Genomic DNA, 13,474 nt, shown 5'->3' with positions numbered 1-13,474 from the left:
AAATCACTTATATTTATTTGACCCCCCTGGGAATCGAAACCGGGACCTCCAGAACGGTAGCCGAGCGTGCTGACCATTACACTACGGAGGCGAACAAAAATCAAACACAAATTTTAAATCAAACACAAATTTTACGGGTGTACCAAGTTGTCCCTGCCATTTCTCATTCGCACTTTCGTTGTCCCTTTTAGAAAGTCGAGGGACTCGTCATTTGCTTGCGATATGTTGTCCGGCCTTAGGTGCGAGATGCGTTCCCATGGCCATAAATCGGTACAGCATTTTATAATTCTCTTCCCTAAAGCAAGAGGGTTTTTAACATGGTCTAATTTAATAGATTTATATTATCCACTGACACTTGGTGATGGAATTGCATTTTAATATATTATTAGATTAAAACCAATATTTTTACCTTTTCCACTTTATTTTTATTTGACCAGCGACCGGGTTTCATCGTTACCGACATCGTCAGACTGGTGGGAGGCTATAAAAATTGTCACGTTTTATATAAAACAAGGCAGGAGTTGATAAACATGATTTGATATAATAATAACTCCTGCCTTGTTTTATATTTAACATAACAATTTGTATAGCCTCCCACCAGTCTGATGATGTCGGTAACGACGAAACCCGGTCGCTGGTCAAATAAAAATAAAGTGGAAAAGCTATAAATATTGGTTTTAATCTAATAATATATTAAAAATGCAATTCCATCACCAAGTGTCAGTGGATAATATAAATTGTATTTTATTGTTAAAAAAACACAAAAAATTATATTCTGACAATTGTTTCGCCTAGTTATGGCATTTTCAAACGAATGTTTGCAAACATTCGTCTGAAAATGCCATAACTAGGCGAAACAATTGTCACAATATTAATTTTTGTGTTTTTTAACAGTAAAATATAACTTATTATTTTTTGACATCTCATCAAAGATGAAGAAGAATATGGAAGTCTGGGCATTTACGGGGCTGACGACCGTCATCGGCTGGTTTAAGTGATCACTTTACACACGTGTAACATTCACCAATTCTACCCATTATTGACAACCACACTACTCAAATTCTTGGAAGTTCTTCTTGAGTTGAAAATAACTCCTGTAATTGGAGATAATCCAGATTTTGTGAACAAGTATTTGGACACACTCAAAATGTTGTAAAATATAACTTAGTAGACTCATAAAATCACCGTTTTATTTGACAATTCATACGTAAAATACAAAGTAATATTTCAATTATAAAATGGAAGATAACAAAGCTAGTGGTTCAAATATAAATTATATTAGAATCTGAGCCCGCCATCCACCCGCAGCAGTTATAGAGACCTGAGGGACTCTCTGTCAGCTGCACATAGAGGAAAATCTTCAAAATATTTCTGGAGAAATAAAGAGTATTCTATTCAATTAATGAGGGGGGAGGAGGATGTACGGACAGAGGCCGACACTTCGTCCCCACCCCTCGGTATCCCCTCATTACCTCTTACTTTTAATAAAATAATATAAAAAATAAGAAAAAAAAAAAAAAAAAACAATGTTTCCAAAGATAAAAAACAAAATACAATTTAAGACGAACACAAACAATGACTTAAAGTCTAAAGTAATATAGAGCTAGTAACTAACTAACTAACTAACTACCCATCACGCCGCTTCCCCGCAGGGGTAGGCAGAGAGAATCGAACGCCACACCACTCTGTCTTTGCAAACATTCTTTGCCTCTTCTACATTCATGCATCTCCTCATACATACCCGACGATTATTACGACTCCTGACCCGGCCGCTTTCAAGTATTTGATATACCTGATTGTGCCAAGTTTTCCTCGGTCGTCCTCTGCTTCTTTTTCCAACTACATTCGCTCCATAAATTTGTTTAACCGTTCTTTCTTCACTCATACGCTCCACATGTCCAAACCATCTCAACACACCTTTCTTAATTTTACCGATAATGCTTATCTCAGCCTTACATTCTTTCCTTATTTCATCATTCGAACATCTATCAAACATCGTTTTGCCACACATTCGTCTGAGGGATCGCATTTCGACTGCATTCAAACTATTAGAACTAGTAACTAATATTAAAAAGAAAAAAAACACTGCTATTTACATTAAGAGAAAAAAAATGTAAAAATGTACTTTCACGTTTCTTCTAACACTCGGTTTTGTTCTTTCACAGGTTCGGTTTGGTTCTTCGCCAGCTCACGGACGGCCGCCATTTTGTCCAGACGATTTCCAACATGGCCGACGAAATGGTGGACTGCGAGTACGTGCAGGACGCCAGCACCGTCAGGAAGTTCCTCAGGGACTTCACGAAGGAGATAAGCGGCCATTTCCTCAAGAGGAGCAGCAACGCCGCGCCCAGAGGCACCAGAAAGCAGGACAGGAAGAAGTTCGTGGCGAAAATACGACGCAAAACGAGGGAACGCAAAAACAGGCACGAACGAAGGCAGGAGATGGATCTTTATACCGATCTATACAACAGCGGAGCTTGGGACGATCTCGACGGCTACGAAGATGATAAAGACGACGATCTAGACGTCTTGGAAGACACGTACTCCAAAGAGGATCTCATCGAAGACGAAGCGATGTACAGCGAACGGTTTAATCCGTCCCTAAACAAAATCCGACCACAAATTCACATACGCCCTTCTAATGCCTCGAAGCTGGCTAGATTCAGAAGAAGCGGTAGCAAGAATGCCAGGTTTTTGGCGAGGAAGTCTGCCAGGAGCGGTGAACAGTTGAGGAACGTCACCGTTTTGCAGCTGGAGGAAGGAGACGAACTTCCGGAAAACATCGCGCAATGGCTGGACGTCGGGGCCTTGGAACACAAATGCGACGGGGTTCACAAGACCATGGAAAAATCTCTCGGACTCTCTGGAAGATATGAGGGTTACGAAAATTCCAATTCGGATGCAATCCAAAGGTATAAACACTTACCATGTTATAATATTAGTTTTAGAATGACTTATTTATTGTAACTGCAGACAGTTGGTAGAATTCCATATTGAATTGTTGGCTAATATATCCAAAAATAAAACACGGTTTTTGTTGGATTGAATTCTACATTTATTTATGTCGCTCACTCCTTTCAAGAACGTCATAAATCAAAAATCGTCAATTTTCAGTTGTGCATGTTTTGGAATGCCCAGAAAATGTACTATATCCCAGCAAAAGTGCCATATTTTTACTTAACTTAATATTTACCCGATACAGGGCAGAAAGTGTTGTTTTTGCATTTTGAAGAAAAGGTATTGTTTGATTATTTTTTTTAACACACTAAATATTTTTCAAATGGAGGAAAAACTTTCAGGTTTTACCTAAAAAAATCTGTTGCACAGTAAAAAGTTCAATAAGTGGCTTGATATTTATTTTTAATACATTGTATTATATTTAATAAAAATATATAATACAATGAAAAATCAAGTTTTTTGATTTATGACGTTCTTGAAAGGAGTGAGCGATGTATATTTCAATACGTGACGAATAGAGTGTTTGATAATGTCCTAAGAGGACGATACGCGTCACGTATCAAAATATACTAAAATAAATGTAGAATTCAATCCAACAAAAACCGTGTTTTATTTTGGATATATTACCCAACAATTTAAAATCACTGTTTATCTTATTATAAATTAATTATCAAAAAAAAATGCGATCTCTCAGAAGAATGTGCGACAAAAAGATGTATGATAGATGTGCAAATAGTGAAATAAGGAAGGAATGCAAAGCTGAGATAAGCATTATCCATAAAATTAAGAAAGGTGTGTTGAGATGGTTTGGGCATGTAGAACGAATGAGTGAGGAAAGAACGGTAAAACAAATTTATGAGGCGAATGTTAGCGGGAAAAGAAGCAGAGGAAGACCGAGAAAAACATGGCACGATCAGGTATGCCAAATACTTGAAAGTGGTCAGGTTAGGAGTCGTAACAATCGTCGGGAATGTATGAGGAGATGCATGAACGTGGAAGAGGCGAAGAATGTTTGCGAGGACAGAGTGGTGTGGCGCTCTATTCTCTCTGCCTACCCCTGCGGGGAAGCGGCGTGATGGTTACTTAGTTACTTTATTATTTATTTTGCATTTCACAATATAATAAAAATATAACTTTGTAAAAGGAGTATGATGACTGTTGTATGGAATTAAAAAGTGAGACCGTTAGAAGAAGGAATGGAATAGTTGGAAAATTTTAGAAATGCGATTCTTTAGATGAATGTGTGGAAAAATCGAGAGAAACAGAAGCCAATTATTTAAAAAAAATTGTTTACAAAATACATATTTAAATGATAATATAATAAAACCCTTATCCGCACCCCAATGGTGCATAGGGCACTGGGTCATATAAACGCAGTGTTATCTTGATCCTTTACTTAAGTCAGCCCGTAAATGCCCAGACTTCCATATTCTTCTTTATGTTTGATGAGATGTCAAAAATAATAGTTTTCAGCTATTTCTAGGTGTGTTATCTTTACAAAACTGGACGTTTTTTCCGCGGCACACCAACCAATCACCACGCTACACCAGTGTGCCGCGGCACACACTTTGCGGAACCCTGCTGTTTAGAGCAGGGTTCATGCTGAACAAGTTTTAAGATAACGTTCCAGGATTTCCAGCAAGTCAATGTACCAACTGAATAGTTTCTAAAATAGAATCACATTTGTTGATTTTCTGAGATCATCCAGTGAGGTAGTTAGAAGATCGTGGAGCCTATACTATCTGAGTCTTCTTCTTCCTAGCTCCATCCCAACTTATCATCTTTGTAGACTGGGGTCGGCTCTCCTCGTCCTCAGGTTACACGTCCTTTTATCGTATAAAGTCACCTAGGCCATGCCTTGGAATAGTGTTATCTTCTGCAGCATCCACGAGTTCTTTGGTCTTCCTTTAGATGTCTATCGAGGAAGATCTATGGCGATTGCCTGGTTCGCGGTTCTCACGTCACCACATTACCAATATTGATACGGAACATGTAACGTTCCTTTTCATATGAAAGAATCTCATGACGTTCATATACAGACTTGCATATTTCTTCTTCATCTATGTTGAGATGTCGAAACTGTAAATTAACTCCCAAGTGGATAAACCCCGTTTTTCGATCAAGTATTTTGACACTCAAAATTTTGTGAATAAGAAAGAATGAAAAATCTTTACTTCAACGATTGATGATCTCAAATATGATATAGTATGGAAGACGACAAATTCTTTCTTCATCGGACATTCTTTGATTGATGCAGGATTGATGAGGCTTCTCCTTTAGTGCGAAGGCTAGTTGTGTCTGGTGGAGGCTTCTAGACAGTTTTCCTATATCGCTCACTCCTTTCAAGAACGTCATAAATCAAAAAACTTGATTTTTCAGGAGAACGTTTTTAAAGTTTAAAAATATAACACAATGTTTTAAAAATAAATATCAAGCCACTTATTGAACTTTTTACTTTGCAACAGATCTTTTTAGGTAAAACCTGAAGGTTTTTTCTCCATTTGAAAAGTATTTAGTATATTTAAAAAAATAATTGAATAATACCTTTTCTTCAAAATGCAAAAACAACATTTTCTGCCCTTTAGTGGATAAATATTAAGTTAAAAATATGCCTCTTTTGCTGGGATATAGTACATTTTCTGGGAATTCCGAAAACTTGCACAACTTAAAATTAACGATTTTTGATTTATGACGTTCTTGAAAGGAGTGAGCGATATATGCAAACGGATACAGAATCAACTCGCATATTCATAGGTTTCTCCTCTAGTTTGAAGGCTAGTTGTGTCTAGTAGAGGCTTCTGGACAGTTTTCCTATATCTGCAAACGGATACAGAATCAACTCGCATCTTCAGAGGTTTTTCCTTTAGTTCGAAGGCTAGTTGTGTCTAGTAGAAGCTTCTGGACAGTTTTCTACAGCTTTTCTTATATTTGTAAACGGATACAGAATCGACTCGCGAATCGGAGATTCGGTAGCATGGAAGACGACAGCCTTTCTTCATCGGAGATTCTTTGATTGATGCAGTATTGATGAGGTGATAAGGCTTCTGCTTTACTTGGATGGCTAGTCGTGTCATTCAGAGATTCTTTCTTCTGACTACTGACTCTTTCTTCATCGGACATACTTTGAATGAAGCAGTATTGATGAGGTGATGAGGCTTCTCCTTTAGTTCGAAGGCTTCTCCTTTAGTCGTGTCATTCAGAGATTCGGTAGCTTGAAGACGACAGACTCTTTTTTCATCGGACATTCTTTGATTGACGCAGGATTGATGAGGTGATGAGGCTTCTCCTTTAGTTGGAAGGCTAGTCGTGTCTGGCGGAGGCATCTCGACAGTTCTCTACAGCTTTTCTTATATCTGCAAATCCAGGAGCAAGCGCAGCTTCCTGATAGCCCCGGGCATGCTGTGGTGCGGCGCCGGCCAGCTGGCCGAGTCGCCGAGCGAGCTGGGCGAGCTGCTGGCGCCGGACGCGTGCTGCAGGGCGCACGACCTCTGCGGCGGCGGCCTGCCGCCCCTGGCGCACAGGGACGGACTCGTCAACTACCGCCCGTTCACCATCAGCCGGTGCGCGTGCGATCGAAGGTCTCGTGTCCACTACTCACTGCCTTGCCGCGGTTGTCACTAACGCATCCACTAACGGCCTTGCTTTGCTTAGGGAGTTGTCACTAACCGTGTGTTTTTAGCTGTACTAACCATTCCAGCACTGGACAATTTTTGCACCCATTTCAGCATTGGATACAGTTAAACACACTATCTGCGGGAAGAGTAATTTTACCCTTTCACTCGACTGTTGGTGTTTTTTGATATATGACAATTTTTGATATATGACGTTGTTGAAAGGAGTGAGCGACATATGATAATATGTGACGCGTTTCGTCTTATTAACGCACTATCTGCAGGAAGGGTAATTTTACCCTTTCACTCGACTGTTAGTGTTCGGCGGGAGGGGTAATTTTACCTTGTCATTCGACTCACCGTAAATTGCGTGTAAGTTATTTTTACGCATGACTTTTGCGGCATCTTTTGATCTCATGTCGATATATACAGAATGGTTATATGTTATCACTTCTTTTCAGAGATGTTTATCTCTATTATGAACGCGAATCCGCCCGCAGATAGTTATTAGAAATAGATCTTCCTCGGGAGTTATCTAGAGGAAGACTGAAAAATTCATGGATGCTGCAGAAAGATGGCATGATTCCAAGGCATGGCCTAGGTGACGTTGTCCATGACAGAAGGACCTACAGTCTGAGGACGGGGAGAGCTGACCTCAGCAGTCTACAAAGACATAAGCTGGAATGTAACCAGGGAAGTAGATTTCAACACTGGATCCATTCCTGATGAATGATTTACCGCTGTTTTTATAGGCATTAATATGGCCGTACCCAGCAGGCCGTGATTTTTTCAACAAAATTTTGTAAGCTTTTAGAAAAATGACTGTAACCTTGATAATATCGGTAAATTGTGATAATTTAATATTTCCTGATCTTCCTAATAGAGGTCTCTATACATTCTAATTAAAAAATGTGGCAATTGGATTTGATATCAGATTGCGACAAGCTCAAACGAAGAACGCGTTCATTTTGTATGGCCCTCTGATCCTCGTTCTTCTTACTTGTCTTAGAGACACTTTCTTAATCTATACAAATACACCTGTTTTAGCTGCACACCCCTTCTGACTTCTGCACTCCTGACCCTGGCATACAGTCCTAGCTTCTAGCCATACATGCTATGTAGACTCTCGGGCCTACTCTCCCATATGTACTGCTCTAACTATACCCCCCACATGGCTACACCATCTCATAGACCCTTGATCTTCCCAACTATACCTGCCTCAGCTGCACACCCCTTCTGACTTCTGCACTCCTGACCCTGGCATACAGTCCTAGCTTCTAGCCATACATGCTATGTAGACTCTCGGGCCTACTCTCCCATATATACTGCTCTAACTATACCCCCCACATGGCTACACCATCTCATAGACCCTTGATCTTCCCAACTATACCTGCCTCAGCTGCACACCCCTTCTGACTTCTGCACTCCTGACCCTGGCATACAGTCCTAGCTTCTAGCCATACATGCTATGTAGACTCTCGGGCCTACTCTCCCATATATACTGCTCTAACTATACCCCCCACATGGCTACACCATCTCATAGACCCTTGATCTTCCCAACTATACCTGCCTCAGCTGCACACCCCTTCTGACTTCTGCACTCCTGACCCTGGCATACAGTCCTAGCTTCTAGCCATATATGCTACCTACGTTAATAGTAATTGATTTTTCAGTATATTTGCGTTAGAATATTGTTTTCAAGTTGTTTCTTTAATTACTTTGACCTAATCGGGTACAGTGATTATGTAAGATCATGTTTTTGTGCAAAATGTAACCATTGGACCTTGACCGTCTACGTATTATCAAATTCATATCTTACGTTATAAATGACCTTTTAATATAAACTATATATATATATATATATATATATATATATATATATATATATATATATATATATATATATATATATATATATATATATATATATATATATATATATATATATATATATATATATATATATATATATATATATATATATATATATATATATATATATATATATATATATATATATATATATATATATATATATATATACACAAATTTTTGGCAGTGTCCAAATACTTGTTCACAAAATCTTGTTTATCTCCAATTACAGGAGTTATTTTCATATTATTTTTTGACATCTCATCAAAGATGAAGAGGAATATGGAAGACTAATAAAAGAGTTTCTGCTTAATAAAAAGCTTCTTTTCATCTCACCAATAGATGTCTCTAGTGAAGTTCTATTGATTCAAGAATAATGTTTCAAAATTGGTTCATATATATATAGAACTTCCAAGAATTTGAGTAGTGTGGTTGTCAATAATGTGTAGAATTGGTGAATGTTACACGTGTGTTAAGTGATCACTTAAACCAGCCTATGACGGTCGTCAGACCCGTAAATGCCCAGACTTCCATATTCTTCTCTTCCATAATCTTTGATGAGATGTCAATATATATATATATATATATATATATATATATATATATATATATATATATATATATATATATGAATATATATATATATATATATATATATATATATATATATATATATATATATATATATATATATATATACCTTTTGTCGCAACGGCAGCGCCGTTTGTTGAAGCTCATGGCGGGTAGCCAGCTTCTAGACAGTGGTGTTCTCAATTTATTTGTAGTTTCGCAGATTTTAAATATTTTCATTGCTTCCAAGCCTTTTAATGCCATACATAATCGTCAATTTTCAGTTGTACATGTTTTCGGAATGCCCAGAAAATGTACTATATCCCAGCAAAAGAGGCATATTTTTAACTTAATATTTACCCGCTACAGGGCAGAAAGTGTTGTTTTTGCATTTTGAAGAAAAGGTATTGTTTAATTATTTTTTTAAACACACTAAATATTTTTCAAATGGAGAAAAAACCTTCAGGTTTTACCTAAAAAGATCTGTTGCACAGTAAAAAGTTCAATAAGTGGCTTGGTATTTATTTTTAATACATTGTATTATATTCTTAAACTTTAAAAAACGTTCTCCTGTTTATCTTTATCTTTAAGAGCGTACATGAAGTTTTTTTGAAGACGGTATCTTATATGGTATTATTTTTATTTTTTATTTTTATAATATATATTTATCCTTTATGTACAGAAAAATAAATAAGTACATTGGCGGGCTTATTGCTAAAAAGCGATATCTTCCAACCAACCAAAAACAGACTAGTGAAATTGGTCTAAACGTTTGATACCATATATAGCTGTTTGCAATCAGAGGGTAGATAGTACTTGAACATTAAAAAAAACATAAATTACAAATTGATGATAATAAGGAAGGCAAAGGAAGAAGGAAGTTTAGGGAAGGAGGTAGAGGGAGGAGGTTTGATGGACAGTTAGGATACTAATGATAGATAGTACTGTCTCAGACGTTTCTAGAAGTTATTAGAGAAGGTGCATTTGTTTACGCGGAGAGGTAATTCGTGTCATAGTCTGGCCGCTTGGACAGAGGAGGAGTTACTGAAGAATGATGTGTTATGGCGAGGAATGGACAGTGTCCTTTCTTGGGATGAACCAAGTGATGACATGATGTAAGAGGTACATATATAAAGTGACCATACGTCCCGTTTTGAATGGGACCGTCCCGTTTTTAGATAGCCTGCCCCGTTGTCCCCAAGTGAAGTTTCAGGACGTCGAAATGTCCCGTTTTCAAAAAAAGAGCAACACAAGGTAACAATTTAAAAAAAAAAATGGAAAAAAACGACGAGTTTGTAGAATAGCTGTTTCATATAACTTTGCTGAACAAATCCTAGCTTGATTTCGGTGCATATGGCTGCAGTAGGTGGCTGGTGAGTCATGTGCAAAAACTGACTAATTTATATAAAGACCGCCGACTCTTTATATAAATAATAAAACAACAGAATTTTTTCTCTTATTTCCTTTATCAAAAATCCTTTTCTTTTTATTAATACATAAAAAATTTGTGTTTTCTTGAAAACACACGCTATTACGTAAAAAATGGTAGATGTCCCGTTTTGAGCACAAAAACAAATGGTCGGTTTATACATATATAAAGTTTCCAGACAGAGATTTAGGTGCATCGGGGCTGTGAAGAAAATTATCAGAAATCTAAGATTTATTATAATTACATAAGACATGATATGGCTGGATTTCTTAATTAGAAAGTTTATTTTTAATTTCCTGACGGCGCTCAGTGAACCGGACAGCGCCATCTGTTAAATTTCCAATATTATCATATCAGTTGGACGTACAAGACTTTAATTTAGTATGTTCGTACTCTTTTTGACGTAATTTAACATTGAAAATAATATGAAAATGACTCATGTAATTGGACGTAATCCAGATTTTGTGGACAAGTATTTGGACACACTCAAAATGTAGTATATATATTTTTTGTTTTTTGTTCTACCCATCAACTCCTAAGATGTCAAAAAAATCGCTCACTCCTTTCAACAACGTCATATTTCAAAAATAGTAAATTTTCAGTTGTGCGTTTTTCCGGAACGCCCAGATAATATTTAATATCCCAGCAAAAGCGGCATATTTTTAACTTAATATTTACCCGCTACAGGGCAGAAAGTGTTGTTTTTGCATTTTGAAGAAAAGGTATTGTTCAATTTTTTTTTTAAATATACTCAAAATTTTGTAAGCAAATAAATAATTGTCTATGGTGACGACACAGTTCTAAGGACTTCCTGATCCGTTTTACTCCACACTCGTACGTCACATCCTATTTGGCCTGTGTGCCTGTCTCTCGCCACACTTGCACACTCCGAACGGAAGTTTCAGCGCCAACTTACTGCATAATAGGGTATTATCACTTCGGAACAATATCTAATTTAACATACTTAACCTATAAAGGATTGTATTAGACTTGCTTTGTGTTTATAACAGCCGATATAATCAATATTTTCATTCATCATTTCCTTTTTCATAATTCGCCATCGTAAAAACGTCGTTTTCGTAAGTTGGTAACGAATGACGCCACAGAAAGGAATCCACACTACTACTATGACAGCTCTATAAGCAGATACATAAAGGGATACGCCCCACAATACACCTGATGACGTAAAATTAGATGACGTATAGCGGTGTCCGTTTTTCGTTGTATTGAAATATGTAAAGTTTAAACCTTCATATCTCCCTTAGTTCCCTACAGATTTCAGTAAGAATGCTACCGATAGTCTTGTGATTTTTCACATCATGGGAACGATCCATTATTTGTAAGAGAAACTTATTTTTTCAATACAAAATCGCAAAGTCGCAAATAAACGAGCATTGGGTCTTCATTTTATCGATAATGCTTATCTCAGCTATGTATTATTATTATTTTATTTAGAAAGACTAATATGACGTCACAGGAACGATTATTATTCGAATTATTTTAATGTCGGTGTCATCGCTATAACTATTGTCGGCTCTATTTGTTGATGTCCATGGTCCAAATTCATATTATAAACAAAATTGGTAGTTTAGTGGTAAACAAAAAATCCATATTACTACTATGACAGATCTATAAAGCAGATACATAAAGGGATACGCCCCATAACATACCCGATGACGTAAAATTTGATGACGTATAGCGGTGTCCGTTTTTCGTTTTATTAAAATATCTAGTTTAAACCTTCATATCTCCCTTAGTTCTCTACAGATTTCAATAAGAATGCTACCGATAGTCTTGTGATTTTTCATATTAATTTATTAGCTAATAATAACACATTGTGGGAATGATCCATTATTTCTAAAAAAAAAACATATTTTTTTATTATTTTTTGACATCTCATCAAAGATGAAGAAGAATATGGAAGTCTGGGCATTTACGGGGCTGACGACCGTCATAGGCTGGTTTAAGTGATCACTTTACACACGTGTAACCTTCACCAATTCTGCCCATTATTGACAACCATACTACTCAAATTCTTGGAAGTTCTATATATATATGAACCAATTTAGAAACCTTGTTCTTGAATCACTAGAACTTCACTAGAGACATCTGTTGGTGAGATGTAAAGCAGCTTTTAATTGAGCTTAACAGACTATTTATTAGTATGTGAGGTCCGAATCCTGGATTATAATCACACACATGAGAAACTCTTGGAAGTTCTTGGAAGTTCTATAAATATGAACCAATTTAGAAACCTTGTTCTTGAATCACTAGAACTTCACTAGAGACATCTGTTGGTGAGATGTAAAGAAGCTTTTACTTAGCTGAAACTCTTATATTAGTATGTGAGGTCCAAATCCTGGATTGTAATCACACACCTGAGAAACGCCAGAAAATACCATTTTCATTTTTATTATTTAAGCTTATAATTTGACCAGATAATTTATTCACAACATTTTGAGTGTGTCCAAATACTTGTTCACAAAATCTGGATCATCTCCAATTATGTCAAAAAATAATATGAAAATAACTCCTGTAATTGGAGATAATCCAGATTTTGTGAACAAGTATTTGGACACACTCAAAATGTTGTAAACATATTTTTTAATACAAAAACCGTGTTTTGAGAATAAAATCAATAACTTAAAATGTTACCTGGATTTGGAGAAAAAATCTATTGAACCAGCTAAGCCGTTCAGACATGTGCGTCCAAAGCTTTGTTCAAATTCTGGGTTTGGAGTTGTTTTCATTTGTAGCTCAACATAGATGAAGAAGAATGTGGAAGTCTGAATATTTATAGAGCTTCTGTGAGTGAAGACAGAGAAAAATTCATGGGTGTTATGGACTGTCTTGCGTTCTGTAATTATGGATAGGTTTTTTGGGATTATTTTCCCCTCCCATATGTATTTACTACAACTCGACTTTTCAAATGAGAACTACTACTACTACTACTACCATCACGCCGTTTCCCCGCAGGGGTAGGCAGAGAGGATGGAACGCCACACTCTTCTGTCCTGACATACACTCCTCGCCT

The 13,474-nt window shown here is 36.8% G+C and overlaps 1 protein-coding gene across 2 annotated transcripts in view; it reads left to right on the top strand.

Annotated features, from left to right (window-relative positions):
* LOC148303619 (uncharacterized) overlaps window positions 1-13,474 on the top strand; it is a 59,074-nt gene that overhangs the window by 21,540 nt on the left and 24,060 nt on the right. Inside the window, exons 2-3 of one of the 2 annotated variants that reach the window (XM_088269674.1) lie at window positions 2,166-2,912; window positions 6,324-6,536. In XM_088269674.1, coding sequence (XP_088125800.1) covers window positions 2,166-2,912; window positions 6,324-6,536 — 960 coding nt within the window. The remainder of the gene's footprint in view (window positions 1-2,165; window positions 2,913-6,323; window positions 6,537-13,474) is intronic. The other variant, XM_088269672.1, reaches the window with a different exon arrangement.

Source organism: Brachycentrus maculatus, unplaced genomic scaffold, assembly GCF_059751285.1.
Source record: "Brachycentrus maculatus isolate JH-2025_06_01 unplaced genomic scaffold, ASM5975128v1 h1tg000360l, whole genome shotgun sequence".
NCBI classification, from domain to species: Eukaryota; Metazoa; Arthropoda; class Insecta; order Trichoptera; family Brachycentridae; genus Brachycentrus; species Brachycentrus maculatus.
This window is presented reverse-complemented; position numbering and strand designations above follow the sequence as displayed.